Source organism: Chlorocebus sabaeus, chromosome 25 (genome assembly GCF_047675955.1).
Source record: "Chlorocebus sabaeus isolate Y175 chromosome 25, mChlSab1.0.hap1, whole genome shotgun sequence".
Classification (NCBI taxonomy): Eukaryota; Metazoa; Chordata; class Mammalia; order Primates; family Cercopithecidae; genus Chlorocebus; species Chlorocebus sabaeus.
In genome coordinates this window covers 74,359,627-74,377,063 of record NC_132928.1, presented here as the reverse complement: position 1 = coordinate 74,377,063, position 17,437 = coordinate 74,359,627, and the positions used below count along the sequence as shown (strand labels likewise).

The 17,437-nt window shown below is 47.1% G+C and overlaps 1 protein-coding gene across 2 annotated transcripts in view; it reads right to left on the bottom strand.

Moving 5' to 3' along the window:
- The window catches only part of EDARADD (EDAR associated via death domain), an 85,198-nt gene extending 72,214 nt beyond the window's left edge, over window positions 1-12,984 (bottom strand). The window contains exon 1 of one of the 2 annotated variants that reach the window (XM_007989879.3): window positions 12,924-12,984. In XM_007989879.3, the coding sequence (XP_007988070.1) occupies window positions 12,924-12,984 (61 nt within the window). Of the gene's footprint in view, window positions 1-11,793; window positions 12,482-12,923 lie in introns of those variants that run through there. The other variant, XM_007989880.3, reaches the window with a different exon arrangement.
- Between the last annotated feature and the right edge of the window lie 4,453 nt (window positions 12,985-17,437).

Genomic DNA, 17,437 nt, shown 5'->3' with positions numbered 1-17,437 from the left:
CAGGTTAACTATAAATATCTTCAAATACCCAGAGTTACAAACAACCACAAACGATACAGGCATGATATTAATGACTCTCTTGCCTACTGAATTTGACACTACCTTCAGCAGGAATTATTCCATTCTGAATCTACTTCTTTCCTGATTTCCTGTTCTGCTGCAACTCATTTTTATTAATCTTCTGAATGTTGTTTATGTGAACTAATAAAGCAAAAAACTTATAGTTTTTTTAATCAAAAATAAACTTGATTTCTCAATATTTCATTTCTGATACTTCACCACTTGTTGCATTTAAGGAATTTAATGGGGCACAGAAAAAGGCACAGACCTCAGTCAAAACCTAATTAGTACAAATTAGAAAAGTTTCCAACCTCCAAAATGCTGTATAAGACATCTGCCAGAGAGCTGTCTCAATAAATAATCAAACCTATTTGCGTGGGATCCTCTAGATTTGTGCAGTGCACAACCCGCAGTACCCTAAGTGTCAGTCATGGGCCCGCCAAGCGTCAACGTTCACTTTTGATCCAAATCCTCATTAAGCACATATTGCAGACTAGGAATTAGATCCTGGGAATGCCTTTGGGTATCCAAATAAGCACAGCAGGACAATTTGTCTAGATAATAATTCGTGTGTGTTCTTCCTAGGTGTTTCCCTGCTGAGAATGTGTCTGAACGTTCCATAATTTCTTCTCCCTGCAAGTGTTGATAATGCCCAAAGAAGCTTCGAGAAGGCAACATCTCTTTGTTTTATGACAGCCTCCAGTCACTGAAGAGAAGTGGGGATGAATGGAGAGAGCCTTCACCAGTGCCTCCCAGGAGCAGGGCACAGACATCTGCAGAGCACGAAGGAGGCAAGACTGCATCAGAGACAGCACAGAGCAGCCTAACCCCCGGGGACCGCGGCCTAGCTCCAGCAAAGAGACCTGTGCCCTGTGTCCAGCACAGAAACAGAGGGCTGCTGGGTCTCAAGGGACTTCTCAGGCCTGGACCATGAGACAGCAATGCCTCCCTGATGCGCTAAAAATTTGAGGTCCTTTCCTAGTTTTCCCAGCACCACACGAACCCCTCAGATTCCTGGGCTGCCCTGAGGGACAGGGCCCCAATTCTGACTGAAGTGGAATTTCCTGCCAGTCCAGTGCAATACACACTCAGATCTGGATTTAAATGGATAGAAAGAAAATGAAAAACAAATTGTGCTGTTAACGCCTCTCTGAGATGGCAGAACTCTTACTGCCCAAGCAACAAGTAATGACACAGAGCCCTTAGTGCTAAGGCAGTGGCAGTGCAGGACAACCAGGGGACACCCAGAACCACTCGAAGCCTGGGGAGCTCCCGGAGAGAGGAGGAGGGGCGGGAGAAGAGCCTGCAGAGGGCCTGAGGGCTGAGTCTGGAAGGATGAATTGACGTGGTAGAGGGGGAAAAGCATTCCAGGCAGAGGGAATAGCACAGGCGTAGAGAAGACAGAGAATATGACACATTAATGTACAATCACAGGATAGACCATGTATATGACTGTGGTCCCATAAAGATTAGATCACTATCTTCTCACCCTACCTTTTCCATGTTGAGATATGTTTAGACACACAAACAGCACTACATTACAACGGCCTGCTGTATTCAGGACGGTCCCACGCTGTGCAGGTGTGTAGCCCAGGAGCAGTGGGCTGCGCCACACAGCCCAGGAGTGTTGTAGGTTACACCATGAAGGTTTGTGTAAGTGCACTCTGTGATGCTCACACAACTATGAAACCATCTAGTGACGCATTTCTCACAGTGTATCCCTGTTGTTAAGTGACACATGACGATGCTTCAAATGAGTCCTTAGAGCCAGACACACGTGCATTCAGTTTTCCAGTTTTTCCTTCCCATCCTTCTCACACGCTGGTTCCTAGCTGGAGAGGGGCTGGTAGAAGCCACCACAAAATAGCCCAAAGTCCCTTCTCCCTCCTCCTATCACAGCCTAGTCTCACATATTTCATCTTCACTAAAGTGTACCTGGAGGACATGCTTTAAAATGCCATCCTGCTAGGAGTGTGGCTTGTTAATAGGCATCAACACAGTGAAATTTCAGGTAAATGGGTTGGGAGTGCTGAGGCTGGGGTGAGGCTGGGGGCTTTTAAATGCCCCTGACACCATCCTCTGCAAACAATGCCCGCTGTGTCCAGGACAAGTTAATCCTGTTTCCCACAGGAAAATCAGAATGAGCAGAAAAAAAGAAAGAAAGAAAGAAAAAAATTAAAAACATAAAAGAGGAAAATGCAGTAGATCGCTGGGAAAGGCAGAGCCACAAAAAAAGCATCATTGAGGACACACACAGGACAGTTAAAAGCAAGGAAGGTCCGGTCCTCACTGGCACATCACTAAGAGCTAGCGGTCTGGCCTTGAACAAATCTAGTGCTGTGGCCTTGGACAAGCCTAGAGGTGTGACCTTGGAGAAGTCACGTAAGCTTGCTAAGCCTCGGGCTCTTCCTCTGCACCATGAGGAGTCCCGGGTCTCTGGATCCCACACTCAGCTTACTACCATTATTCTGGATTTGGGAACCACCTGGGTAGGTGAATTTCAACTCCCCTCAGACTCCAACCAAGTTCTGTGAGGTCCTGGGGCCTGTGTTGGAGGGTTATGAAGCTAACAAGATAGAGACAGAAGACAACGTAGGCTTGCAGGCACGAAGTCTCTTGCTTTGGCTGACATCTCAGAATAAACGGAACTTAAGAAGACAAAGACACAGAGAATTTAGGTTTTTTTGTTTTCTGAAGCATAACAATGAAGTGAGAGGGGAACGGGGAAAGGCACTACTTTTAGAACAGGTATTAGAGGCATTTTCAGGTCTTTTTTAAAAAATTAATTAGTTAATTTCTTTTTCTTTTGAGATGGGGTCTCACTCTGTCGCCCAGGCTGGAGTGCAGTGGCGTGATCTTGGCTCACTGCAACCTCCACCTCCTGAATTCAAGCGATTCTCCTGCCTCAGCCTCCTGAGTAGCTGGGATTACAGGCACCCACCACCACGCCTGATTCGTGTTTGCATTTTTAGTAGAGACGGGGTTTCCCCATGTTGGACCAGGCTGGTCTCAAACTCCTGACTTCAGATGATCCACCCGCCTCAGCCTCCCAAAGTGCTGGGATTACAGGTATGAGCCACCGCGCCCAGCCTTTTTTTTTTTTTTTTTTTTTGAGATGGCATCTCGCAGTGTCACTCAGGCTGGAGGGCTGTGGTGTGATCACTGCTTACTGCAGCCCCAACCTCCCAAGCACAAGCAATCCTCCCGCCTCAGCTTCCCAAGTAGCTGGGACCACAGGCACGCGTCACCATGCCCAGCTAATTTATGGGTGATTTTGTCTTTGTTTTTTGTAGAGACAGGGTCTCGCTATATTGCCCAGGCTAGTCAGGTGTTTTATTATTTTCCTTCTTGTGGTTCTGACTTTATCAGCCTTTGCCTTATATCAAGCTGTGGATTAAGTGCTTACATACGTGTTATTGCCATAAATGCTCACAGACCCAGGCCCACGGTGGCACCCATGCACTCTATCTGGTACTGCACCTTCTCCCTGGCCTGTTTGAGATCACGCCAGACTCCTTTTGTTCTCACAGGTCCAGATGCGTGTGTGTACCAGGGAAGTTATTCCCAGGAGAGCAGAGCCTGGTTATTTGAGACTGATCTAGAAGTGGAAAGTTGCCCTAAGGTCTTTCTTAGGGCCTTGGAGTTGCATGTTTACAATACTATTAAGTATAAAATCAAATCATTTATCTAGAAGCTTTAAAATGTTTGTTTTTCCCAGCCCCCGCCTAACAGCAGGCTGAGCCTTCAGGCAAGGCTCTGATATCTGATGGGACATGGCTCAGAGGAGCCCCAAACAGAAGCGGGGCTAGAGCCCAGCGGAGACAAGACCAGTGGCTTTGCCAGGGCCGGGTGCAGGATCCGTCCCCTGCTCGTGGCTGCCATCTTATGCCGGGCTGTGTTTTTCTGCCAAAGCTGCCTGGGCTCCCCTGGGTCGGTGACTCTGCACAAGGCTCAGATCACCTCAAATTAGCTGGTAACTGACTGATGGGGATATCTCTGCCGGCAGTAAGATTGAGGTTTAACTCCCTCAAGCATATTCTGCAAAGTTCCTCAAAAGGCATGAGAGAAACCTGGTGAACTGATGCATCAGGGCTGGCGAGGACACCTGGCCTGGCTCACAGAGGCTGCAGGTGAGAGCAGGCAGGGCAGGCTGCACCCTCATTTTCTTTCTGTGGACCCTAAATCCCTAACTTAAACCTCAGGAGGTGAACAGAGCACCTCTACATCCCCTTCCTGCTTTAAAAGTCCATGAGTGGTGAGTAGTAGTAGCCATAAGGGTCAAAGAGCACCTCCAAGCTGAAAGTTCACAATTAAACTTTCAAAGCTCTCACTTTGAAAAGTTCGAAAAGCTGTCCAGGCATGGTGGCTCACGTCTGTAATCCCAGCACTATGGAAGGCCAGGGCGGGTGGATCACTTAAAGTCAGGAGTTCGAGACCAGCCTGGCCAACCTGGTGAAACCCCATCTCTACTAAAAATACAAAAATTAGCCAGGCATGGTGGCGCATGCCTGTAATCCCAGCTACTAGGGAGGCTGAGGCAGGAAAATCGCTTGAACCTGGGAGGTGGAGGTTTCGGTGAGCCAAGATCTCACCACTGCACTCCAGCCTGGGCAATAGAGTGAGACTCTGTCTCAAAAAAAAGAAAAGAAAATAAAAGTTTGAAAAGCTTAAAAGCTTCCCTAGTGTCTGCTCTGCATGGCACGGCTTACTCACAGTCTCAGCTAAGCCTTACAGTAACCCCGAGGAAGGCATTAGACATCCCCTTTTTCACACATTGAGTACCCAAGATCATAGGGTGGGTGGTAAGTGGAAAAGCCAGAATTTGTATCTGGGACTTTCTGGCTTCATAATCTGCCTGTTTTCCAGTATAATCAGGTTCTAGAAGTGCCTCATGGCCAGATGTGGTGGCTGACATCTGTAGTCCCAGCACTTTGGGAAGCCAAGGTGGGAGGATTGCTTGAGTTCAGGATGCTTGAGAACAGCCTGGGCAACATAGTGAGACCCCATCTCTACTTATTTAAAATAATAAAAAATAAAATAAAAATTTTGAGACAGGGTTTCACTCTCTCACCCAGACTGGAGTGCAGTGGCTTAATCACAGCTCAGTGCAGCCTCCACCTCCTGGGCTCAAGCAATCCTCCCACCTCCTCCTGAGTAGCTAGGACTACAGGCATGCGCTGTCACATCTGGCTAATTTATTTTTATTTTTGTAGAGATGGGGGTCTCACTATGTTACCCAGACTGGTTTCAAACTCCTGAACCTGCCTTGGCTTCTCAAGGATTATAGGCATGAGCCACCATGCCTGGCCAATAAAATAAAATTTAAAATAGAAGTGGGCTGGGCACGGTGGCTCATGCCTGTAATCCCAGCACTTCGGGAGGCCGAGACGGGCAGATCACGAGGTCAGGAGATCGAGACCATTCTGGCTAACACGGTGAAACCCTGTCTCTACTAAAAAATACAAAAACTAGCCGGGCATGGTGGCGGGCGCCTGTAGTCCCAGCTACTCAGGAGGCTGAGGCAGGAGAATGGCATAAACCCGGGAGGTGGAGCTTGCAGTGAGCTGAGATCTGGCCACTGCACTCCAGCTTGGGTGACAGAGCGAGACTCCGTCTCAAAAATAAAAATAAAAAATAAAAAAACTAACTGGGCATGGTGATGGATGCCTGTAATCTCAGCTACTTAGGAAGCTGAGGCAGGAGAATCGCTTGAACCCGGGAGGTGGAGCTTGCAGTGAGCTGAGATCGCACCATCACACTCCAGCCTAGGCAACAAGAGCGAACCTTCGTCTCAAAATAAAACAGAAGTGGTTCATGCACTGACCACCTGACAGACTCTCTTGAGAAGGTGAGTGTCTGTGTGTCCCATTTCCCCTTTTTATATGGGCACCAATCATATTGGTTTAGAGCCCACTTTGATGACTTCATTTTGACTTGGTTACCGCTGGAAAGACTCTGTTTCCAAAGAAAGTTACATTCTGAGGTACTGGGAATTCCGACTTCAACATATCTTTTTAGAGGGACACAGTTCAACCCCTAACAGTCCACACTCTGCCCCCTGCCCATCCTTTCCACATGCAGAATCTATTTGCCTCCTCCCGACATCCCCAAAAGCATTAATCATTCCAGCATCCACTCTAAATCCCAAATCTCATCACTCATCTTCAACTCAAAGACTCAAATCTCATCATCTACCAAATCAGAGCCTTTTCAGGAATGCTAGGAAACACATACTGTAGGCAACAGCCTCTCCAGAAAGAATCCTCAGCACATAACCCGAAACAGACACTGGGGAGGTGGCCGAGGACTGCACTGCCGCATTCTGACATCAGATAGTGGTGAATGGTTCCTAGAGACGGTTTCTCAAAGGAAGTTCAAACATCTCTAAAGATGTCCTTTCAGAGAAAACAAAGAAGGAAGTATGTCAGGACTTCCTGGGTTTCCCAAGCATCCTGAGCCAGAAAAATGCAGTCACTGTGCTTTCTAGTGAAGAATTACAGGCAATTCTTCGAACGTGTGATTGCAGGATTAATTTCTTTCTCATTTGTTATTTGTTTTGTACCATAGCTTTTTTTTTTTTTTAGACATTCTTGCTCTGTCACGCAGGCTGGAGTGCAGTAGTGCGATCCCAGCTCACAGCAACCTCTGCCTCCTGAGTTCAAGTGATTCTCCTGCCTCAGCCTCCCCTATAGCTGAGATCACAGGTGCCTACCACCACGCCCGGCTAATTTTTGTATTTTTGTTAGACATGGGGTTTTGCCATGTTGGCCAGCCTGGTTCTGGAACTCCTGACCTCAGGCGATCCACCTGCCTCAGCCCCTAAAGTGCTGAGATTATAGGCGTGAGCCACCACTCCCAGCCCATAACTTTTCTTTTGACTGCTATTGTCATTATTGGATATAAAAAAGGCTTGGAGGTGGGGCATGGTGGCTCACTCCTGTAATCCCAGCACTTTGGGAGGCCGAGGCAAGCAGATTGCTTGAGCTCAGGAAATTGCTTAGGCAACATGGCGAGACTCCATCTCTACTCACAACACACACACACACACACACACACACACACACACACACAAGCCGGGTGTGGTGGTATGAGCCTGTGGCCCCAGCTACTCAGGAGGCTGAGGTGGGAGGATTGCTTGAGCCCAGGAGATGGAAGTTGCAATGAGCCAAGATCGCGTCACTGCATTCCAGCCTGATTGCAGAGTGATACAAAAAAACAAAAGGAAGAGAAATGAAGTGAGAATTGGGAAAACCCACACGGAGGAGAAAGAGACGGCAGAAGGAGCAGAGAAGGGAAAACCACAGATTGCCATCCCTCTCTTTGGTGTATCTGCAGAAAGAATTGGCTGGTCCAGCTTTGCATATATGAGTGCTCCAGGCAGTGGTTTACCCTTTAGTCCTGGGTACTGCCCCCAATGCCATGGGAGAGTAGGTTGCCACCTTGGACCCATCGAAGCCCACAGGAGGGGCTGTGGGAGATGAAGTGCCACCACTGGGGCTGTCCTGAGTTGGTGGCTCAGGGCCAGGGTTCTCCCAGGAAACAGCCCTGTGCCGTGGAGTCTCAGAACAAAGGGAGAATGTGCTCTTTTGCAGTGCTCTGTGGCTGTCGGCACTTGCCTTACTGTAACGAAGCAAGGAATTGTGCCACCTTTGACCCAGACCTTCAAAGCCCGGTTGTTTGTTTCTGTCTTTAAAATCTATCTGTGTGAACAATCAAGAATAACCAGATTTTACACACATTTGACAGACAAATCTAGCTCATCCAGTGCCAGACTGTTTCTTAGTGGAAGAGACACAGGGTGATAGCTACACTGTAACCACCATCATTGTTTTCCTTCCATGTGACTGTGAGTCTTGCGAATTTTCTCAAAGTAAAAAGTCACTTTTAAAATTAACTCATGGCCAGGGCGTGGTGGCTCACGCCTGTAATCCCAGCACTTTGGGAAGCTGAAGCAGGCAGATCACTTGAGGTCAGGGGTTCCAGACCAGCCTGGCCAACATGGTGAAATCCTGTCTCTACTGAAAAAGAAATACAAAAATTAGCCGGGTGTGGTGGCACACCCCTGTAATCCGAGCTACTTGGGAGGCTGAAGTAGGAGAATCGCTTGAACCCAGGAGGTGGAGGTTGCAGTGAGCCAAGATCACACCATTGCACTCCAGCCTGGGGGACAGAGTGAGACTCTGTCACAAAAATAAATAAATAATAATAAATAAAACTAACTCATAGTATAATCATATACATACTTTTGTTATATGCATGTGGATATACAAAAATCTTACTTTAACTTTACAAAGAAAACTTGGTTAATACGGCTAACTCGATGAGTAAGTTCCTAAAATGCCAATGTGGGAAGAGCTTTTTTTTCCCCCCAACTCTTTAAAGGGCCTGTGGTTAAATTTTATAATCTTCCTTCACTCACTCAGGCGGTATCTGCCCAGGGCTTACTATGTGCGGAGTACTGTGCTAAGTGTCAGGGAGAGCTACCACACAGACATGGCCTCTGTCCACGAGTTTATGGCCTACTGGAAATAGCCACAGTGGCCAAATAATCACAGCTAGAAATGGTGACAGGTGCCAGAAACGAAAGGTACAGGGTTTGCTGAGCGTGTACAACATCTGGGTGACCTATGAGCTGAAATCTGGAGGTTAAGTAGAAGGAGACGGGTGAGTGGAGGATGGGGTGAGGGTTGGAATGCAGGGGGCCTTCCAGGCCACAGGAACAAAATTTGCAGAGGCCAGGAGGTGTGAGGGTGCAAGAGGCTTCAAGGAAATGAAGGGAGGCAGCACAGCCGTGTGCAGAGAGCAGGGGTCAAGCTAGGCGTCAGGTGAGGCAGACGAAGGAATAGGTAGGGATTGATTGTACAGAGCGTGGAAGCCTCAAGGACTGAGGATCTGTCGGAAAGTGTTGGAAAGCCAGCACCGGATTCAAAGTCAGCACAGAAAAATGGCAGAACCTGATTTGTTTTTAAAAGATGACTGGCTGAGCACAGTGGTTCACAACAGTAATCCCAGCACTCTGGGAGGCCAAGGTGGGTGGATCACTTGAGGTCAGGAGTTCGAGACCAGCCTAAAAATACAAAAAATTAGCCAGGCATGGTGGTGTGCACCTGTAATACCAGTTATATGGGAGGCTGAGACAGGAGAATCTCTTGAACCCGGGAGGCAGAGGTTGCAGTGAGTGGCGATCATGCCACTGCACTCCAGCCTGGGCGACAGAGTGAGGCTCCATCTTGAAAAATAATAATAAAAAAAATAAAATAAAAGATGACCCTGGCCACCTTTTGCAGAATACGTTACCAGAAGGCAAGAGTGGGTGTGAAAACCTAAGTTGGAACGGTGTGAAAACACCAGGCGGGAGAGGAGGGTGGGAAATCAGGCAAGAGAGTATGGTAACTTGGTCTGGGGTAAAGCGAGCTCAAGATATGGGCACCATCTATGGTTTCATTACAGAAATAGGAGTAAGGGGGTGTCTCCCGTGGGCTGCAGAAATGAAACAATATGTTAGGAAGGGGAAATTGGGGTGTGTGTGTGCCTGTGTTTAAATGGAGGAGTGCTCATTTTATAGACAGAATAGAGTCCCAGAGTGGGAATGGACATTTGGATCATCTTTCGGATAGTCAAATATGTTCTCCGGCATCCTCTGCCAACTGGTGGGGAGCTCTCACCCTCAGGAGGCCTCCTTTCTCTTTGTGGGAAGCCCAAATCCACCTCTCTCTAAAGTTTTCACCGACAGGTTTGGATTCTACCTCTTGAAGTCAAAGAGACAGATTCTTTCCACATGACTCCCTCTTACCATCATATCCTCTGTCCGTCATATCCTCTACTCCTCCACATGTTCTGGGATTTCGAAATCCCTTTGTTCCACATTGCCCATTTGTTCCAGGTTGTGCACATCCATTTTGGCTGGACCAGGCAGACTAAGAATACCATCTTGGGAAATCTGGAACTTGTAGCTTTTTTTTTTTTTTGAGATACAGGTTTTTGCTCTGTCGCCCCGGCTGGAGTGCAGTGGCTCAGTCACAGCTTACTGCAGCCTCGACCTCCTGGACTCAAGCAATCCTCCTGCCTCAGCCTCCTGAGTAGCTGGGACAATAGGCATGTACTGCCATATTCGGCTAATTTTTCTATTTTTTGTAGAGTCAGGGTCTCACTATGTTGCCAAGGCTGATCTCAAACTCCTGGCCTGAAGCAATCCTCTTGCCTCAGCCTCCCAAAGTACTGGCATTACAGGCCAGAGCCACTGCACCCAACCACTGAGCTTTTTACACACTGTGGTCACTGCTGAGCTGTTTTCCAGCCCCCATCTTGCCTGGTAGTGTCGATTTAGGGGGGGCCCAAGTAGATTTCACATTTTATCTCTATTCAGTGTGTCTCTCTCAAGATCTTTTTGAATCCCCCCGACACACACCTGCAATGGTCATTTAATGAGATCTGAGGCCACTATTAGTGAAATCTAGCCTAAAACACCCCTGGGCACCTTGTCAATTCGGTTCTCAGAAGAGGAGATGGATGCTAGGGTAGGAGTGGAGTGGGATGGGGCGGTACGAGGGTTTCTCCCTTTGTTTCCCCTTCTATTTTTTCAAATAACAGGTATGGGGATGGGGAATAATATCTAGACAATGTATTTATTTTCTGCATCCAATTGATAAAATGTTTACCAAACCCCACTTAAAAAAAAAAAAAAAAAAAAAGGGTAGATCTTTCTTTGAAGTTTCCAAGAAACGCCCCCAAACCCAGCCATCACAATGCCAACTTAGTTGTTGGGTGTAGTATTCTGACCACCTGCAGACACACTGTCTTATTCTAACTGCTGAAGCCACAATTTAAGGATGGAACATTCAAACTTGGCCCCTGCCCAAGCTCAAGAAATGAAATAAGAAACGCGTTTATCTAGACGGTTATATCAGGTTCTACGTAACTCTCTTCAGTGTTTCCAACCTCAACAAAACCAAGTAAAGCCCCAGTGTACTCCGAGGGATAGATCATTCATTCACTTGTGTGTTCAAGAAACACCCACGGAGGTCACCGTCTAGATTATAGGAGAGCGCAAAGAGAGAACTCCAGGAAAGTGAGGTCTGGGACGGATTTTAGATTCACATGAGAGAAAAGAGAAAAATCTCCACTCTGACCTCGGGTACCAACACACAGTATTTTAAAATAGAGACAGAATTAGAGGCCATTATAATCACAGATGGGATACCACAGGTGGGATCTGCCTCTCCATTCTGCGGATACTATCTGATGAAATAGCTCCGAGGGCCAATGTTTAGACAGACAAAACCATTTCATCCAAGTGCACTGGGGGTGAGGAAGAGGAGTAATGAGAAGGCACGTGAGCGGAGAGAAAAGAAAAAGTCCGGGAGGGGAAAACGAAATCCACCCCCTTGCGCTCATTTCTGCCAGAGGTTTGCAGGACGTGTCTCAACCTGGCATCCCGAGTCCAGAACAAAAGCCACGGGGGCTGCGGCGTGGGCAGGAGGAAGGCGCGCGGTGGGTGACGCGGGGCAAGGGCCGTGGCGAGCGCGGGAGGGGCGGTCAGCAGCCGCTCGCGGGGCTGGACTAGGAGCCCCGTGAGACCCCGGGTCTGGCGCCTGGGTTGGGGGTGGTTCCCGGGCGTCCCTCGGGGATCGCCAAGGCCCGGCCTCGATAGCCCTGCGGCTGCTGCGAGCGCCTCCCGAGCTCCCGCCCCGCGGTGCCCGCTCCAGGTGCGGGCGCGGCGCTGTGTCCCTTTACCTGTGCGCAGAGGGTCGTCCGGTGAAGCCATGGGGGCGGGCTAGGGCCAAATGAGCGTCCGAGCGGGGCTGGCCGGCCTCCGGGGGTGAAAAGTCCTGCGGTCCCGACGCGCCTGCAGCAAACCGCGGCTCTGCGCGCCCCTGCCCTCCTCCGCCTTCCCCTCCCTCCTTCTTCTCCTCCTTCGCTTCTTCCACGAGCTCACTTCCTGCTTTGGCAATTAGCAAAGCCCCTTCGCTGCGCGTCCCTCGGTACCTCCCTCCGGAGGCGCGGGGCGGGAGCCGGGGTGCCGCGACCCGGGGCTGGGACGCAAGGCGGGGCCCCGAGCGTCCCGGGCGTCCCCAACGCCCGGAGCGCGCGTCCTGCCCGGTGCCCACGTCCCCCTGGGCGCGTCCTAGCGGGGGGCTGACACGACTGCCGCCCGGGACAGACTGCGGGAGAAGGACTGGCCTTAAGAAACGGCTGCAGTCGCGGGTCGCTTTCCCGGCCCCCTAATCACGCCCTCAGCTGAGACACCAGAACTCCCCTTACACAGGCCTGGGCCGAGATGCCCGCCGGCAAGCTGATATTCAGACAATTTCCTGATCTTTAAGCAGACTCTGCCGCTGCATGATGGCACACGCTGGTACTTTCCATTTTGATTTTTCTTTGGCATTAGTTACTATATGACCTCCAGGGTGAGTGCTGCACAAAAGGAGTGAAAACAAGTGGCCCGATACACACTCACAGCCTCCCTAGAAAAAACAGCTTCGGGTTCTCTCGGAAAGGATGGCTTCAAATATTTAAAATATTACGTTTAAGTGGGGTTTTATACCCATTACTTAAGGGGGAACACGTTGGAATTGGTTATGAAGAATATATTTAAGATTGCTACATTTTAACTAAAACTATCATCCATCATAAGTCTATTATAGGAAGGCGACGGGCATTTTAAATTAAATAGGAATCTTTGAAGAGCTCTAAATAATCTTTCTCTGCCTTCACACATAAGAAGAGAAAGATAAAAGTTGGGTCGAAAAAGATAATAACACATTATTTAGTGTATAATATATCCAAAAATTATCATAAATAAGCAACCTCTGGCTAAAAACTCAGCTCTGAGAAATCCAGGAAGACAGCAAATGCCTACATACCGTCTTGGTGACCAGGAGCTTTAGTGCCTCTCCCCATCTGTTTAGTCTTCCTGAGGCCCATGGCAATCTTGAGCTTGGCTTCTTATTCTCTGGAGTTTGCCATGGAAGAAGCAAGAGGTTCCAAGAAGATGCTCGCTAGTTGTCTAGCCAGAGTCAAACCTTCTAGATGAAAGCTCTCTGGGGGAATTTGTGGGTGGGAGGATAAACTTCTTGGTCTGCCTTCGGATAGGAAGGGAAATTTTTTTAAATGGTATTTTATCTTAGAATCAATTTGGAGGTTTGTTTGTGGTTCTTTCTGTACTTCTCATGAAGATGGAATTATTCTGACGTTGGCCGTCAGGAAACACTAAGTGAGCTTGTTAGCAGCCCAACCTCAAGCATTGCTCTAGAGCTGGTTTGCTTTTTGAAACTCTGAACCGTAATTTATCTTTTTATCATTCCCATTCTGCATTATATCAAATAGAAGATGGGCGGCATATTTTAAGTGTTTTTGTTTTTTTTTTTAAGGCAGATTGACTAGTTATGTAGGTTACTATTCCCTTTCATTTTCCTTTCCTTGTGCCTCCTTTCCTATGAATTGCAACGATCCCCATCATTACCTTTATTTTTCCCATGTGCTTTGCGAACTATAAAGTATGATACAAATGGGTGCTATTGTTGTTTTGCACTTTACAAAAAAAGTAATTTAAAACTGATTCTCATTCACCAGAGTTCCCATACAATCAATTTGCTGTCATAATATGTCCTTCGACTTTTATTTCTCTTGCTGTCCAAGAGTGTTTTAAACCTTACTGTTGAAAATAGACATTTTTGGGTTGTGCGTGGTGGCTCATACCTGTAATCCCAGCACTTTGGGTGGCCGAGGCAGGCAGATCATCTGAGGTCAGGAGTTCGAGGCCAGCCTGGCCAATGTGATGAAACCCTGCCTCTACTAAAAATACAAAAAAAACTTAGCTGGACACGGTGGCACATGCCTGTAGTCCCAGCCACTCAGGAGGCGGAGGCAGAAGAATTTGCTTGTACCCAGGAGGTGGAGGTTGCAGTGAGCTAAGATTGTACCACGGCACTCCAGCCTGGGCGACAGAGTGAGACTCTGTCTTAAAAAAAAAAAAAAAGAAAATGGACATTTTTAACATTTCCTGATAGTACCCAATCTCAGAGTCATGTGAAAAATTTCATATTTCCATAACTTCACTGCTCTTTGAGTGATCTCCAATTTTCCTTTTCCAATAAATGGAGATAGTACATTTGGTAATCATGGAGTCAAATATGCTGGATTTTGCTGATGGACCTGTCACTGTAAGGTTGTGTTACATTAAGTAAGAAACCAAAACTGAGTCTGTAAGTGTCTGCAGGATTGTGATAATTCACTGAAATAATGTTTATGTGAAAATACTGGCTGGGCACGGTGGCTCATACATGCAATTTCAGCACTATCGGAGACCAAGGTGGCAGGATTGCTTGAGGACAGGAGTTCAAGACCAGCTTATGCAACATTTTGAGACCCAGTCTCTACAAAATAATTTAAAAATTAGCTGGATCCCAGCACTTTGAGAGGTCAAGGTGGGTGACTTCACTTGAAGTCAGAAGTTCGAGACAAGACTGTCCAACATGGCAAAACCCCGTCTCTAATTAAAATATAAAAATTAGCTAGGCATAGTGGCGGGTGCCTCTAATCCCAGCTACTAGGGAGGCTGAGGCAGGAGAATCACTTGAACCCAGGAAGCTGAGGTGCAGTGAACTGAGATTGTGCCTGGGCGACAGAGCGAGACTCCATCTCAAAATAAATAAATAAACAAACACAAATACAAAAACAAAAATTAGCCAGGCATGGTGGCGGGCCCCCAACTACTTGGGAGGCTGAGGCAGGACAATTGCTTAAACCTGGGAGGCAGAGCTGCAGTGAGCTGAAATTGCACCACTGAACTCCAGTCTGAGTGATGGAGCAAGACTCTGTCTTAAAAAAAAAAAAAAAAATTAGCTGGGCATGGTGGTACATGCCTGCAGTCCCTAGTACTCTGGGAGGGTGAAGCACGAGGGTCACTTGAGTCCAGGAGTTACAGACCTCAGGGAGCTATGATAACACCACACCACTGGGTGACAGAATGAGACCCTGTCTCCAAGCAAACAAACCAACCTAAACTAAGGCCTGTCATACAGTAGTTACAAATAAACCAGCTACTTTCCTACCTTCGTTCTTTCCTTGTAATTTAGTTTATTGAGAGAAGCTCCTATTGCCTTTGTTATAAGAAATAAACCAATATTTATTATAGTGTTTGTACATAGCATGGAGCAATGGATTGATTGGTTGCATTCATTAATGCAATTTAAAAAATCTGACTGCCTCCTCATGAACGAAACAAAATTCCAAGCCCTGGGGAAATTAAAAGGAGAAGTCCCTGACTGTTAGGAGTTTGTGGTCAAAAGAGATTTGCAAATATTGTTTTGCTATAGAACTGGAGAAATCAAAGTTTAAACCAGGAAAGGTGTGTGTGGAAGGAGGCACTGAAGATGTATGGAAGCAAAGTGGCTTGGTCATGACCATCTTGGATTGACAAGGGAAGTTTCAGGCAAATTCCGAGGCCTTAACTCATGGGTACGAGGCTGCAGCCGTAAGTGTGGAGAGAACTGTTGGTCTCGTGTTGTTTCACAAACAGATGACAATGATCAGAAATGTGCTGTTTCAAATGGGGGAACAACTCAAAATATATTTTGTTTGATTCGTCATAGAATACATCGTTTTTGTTTATTTTATACCATTTGAGGTAAGTGTTACAGAAATTTCTGCAGTCTAAGATAAAAAGTTAAATTACTGAACCACATACCTCTTATTTCAAAGGATATGTACATTGTGTATAGATAAAACCCAGCAAATTGGGCTACTCAAGTGGGCCTGAGCTATAGAAAAGCGGCTAGAACCACAATGGTAAAATATGAATTTAGGAACATAAGAGACCCTATGCCTCAGAATGGGCCAGTTCCCACAGCTGAATTTGCTTGATATACCCTTACTGAATCACATGTGATGGAAGACGCCCCAACAAGAGTTACTAAGTTCCTGTGTCGCTGCATTTTTGGAACACAGTTTTTAAATTTTGCCCAGAGTGCTATAAGGCAGTTGTACTAACTTCTCGTAATAGTGCCCAAGTTTTCTTCTTGAGAATCACCGTTCCCATCCTCAATCCGAGCAATTAGGTGGTGGCAACATCACCTCTGACTCCTGAGTCCAGGGGCTGGAATATGACTTAATTACAGCCTTTCAGGGCATTGCTACAGTGAGCCACTGAGTGGAGGAGGTGGGTGGGATCTTCACAGGGACAGGGGAATGGGTCTAAAATAACTAGCCCAAGCTGGGCGTGGTGGTGGGTGCCTGTAGTCTCAGCTACTTGGGAGGCTAAGGCGGGAGAATCGCTTGCACCCAGGAGGGACAGTTTGCAGTGAGTTGAGATCACACCACTGCACTCCAGCGTGGCAACAGAGTGAGACTCCATTTCAAATAATAATGATAATAGTAATAACTAGCCCAAGAGCACACAGCTGGTATGTGGTGGAAGGAAGGAGTAGGAGTGAAACATTTAGGAGGCTCTACACTACTGACCTCCTTGAATGTCAGACAAAAGCATTTGAAACTAGTTTTTAGACAACAGGAAGCCAGGAAGCTAGCGTTTGAAAAGTGGCATGAGAAAATTGGTGTTTTGGAAGATTAATCCAGCAGCTGTGTGTAGGATGCAACAGAGCTAGGAGAGAATGCAGGCAGAGACCCTTTAATCCTTTTGATACACTGTAATTTATTGGAGTTGAATTTACATCCTCATCCAAATGCAGGAGAAACTCATATCAGAATTTTTTTCCATAAGTTATTGGGGTACAGGTGGTATTTGGTTACATGAGTAAGTTCTTTAGTGGTGGTTTGTGAGATTCTGGTGCACCCATCACCCGAGGAGTATACACCGCACCATACTGGTAGTCTTTTATCCCCGGCCCCCTCCCCCTCTTCCCTCCAAGTCCCCAAAGTTCACTGTATCATTCTTATGCCTTTGTGTCCTCATAGCTTAGCTCCTACATATCAGTGAGAACATATGATGTTTGGTTTTCCATTCCCATTAGAAAATGTTAAATCTTCTTTTGCTACCTCTTTTTTTTTTTTTTTTTTTTTTGAGACAGGGTCTTGCTCTGTCTCTGAGGCTGGAGTGCAAAGTGTAGTGGCATGATCACAGCTCACTGCAGCTTCATAGTCCTGGGGTTCAAGCAATCCTCCCACCTCAGCCTCCTGAGTGTCTGGGACTACAGATGCACCCCACCACTCCTGGTCAATTTTTTTATTTTTATTTTTTGTAGAGACAGGAGTCTCACTACATTACCTAGGCAGGTCTCGAACTTCTGGACTCAGGGGATTCACCTGCCTTGGCCTGCTAAAGTACTGGGATTACAGGCATGAGCCACTGTGCCTAGACTTCTTACCTTCTTAAGCATTCATTATTATACAGGAGTCAATTGCCTTGTAGATTTTGCAT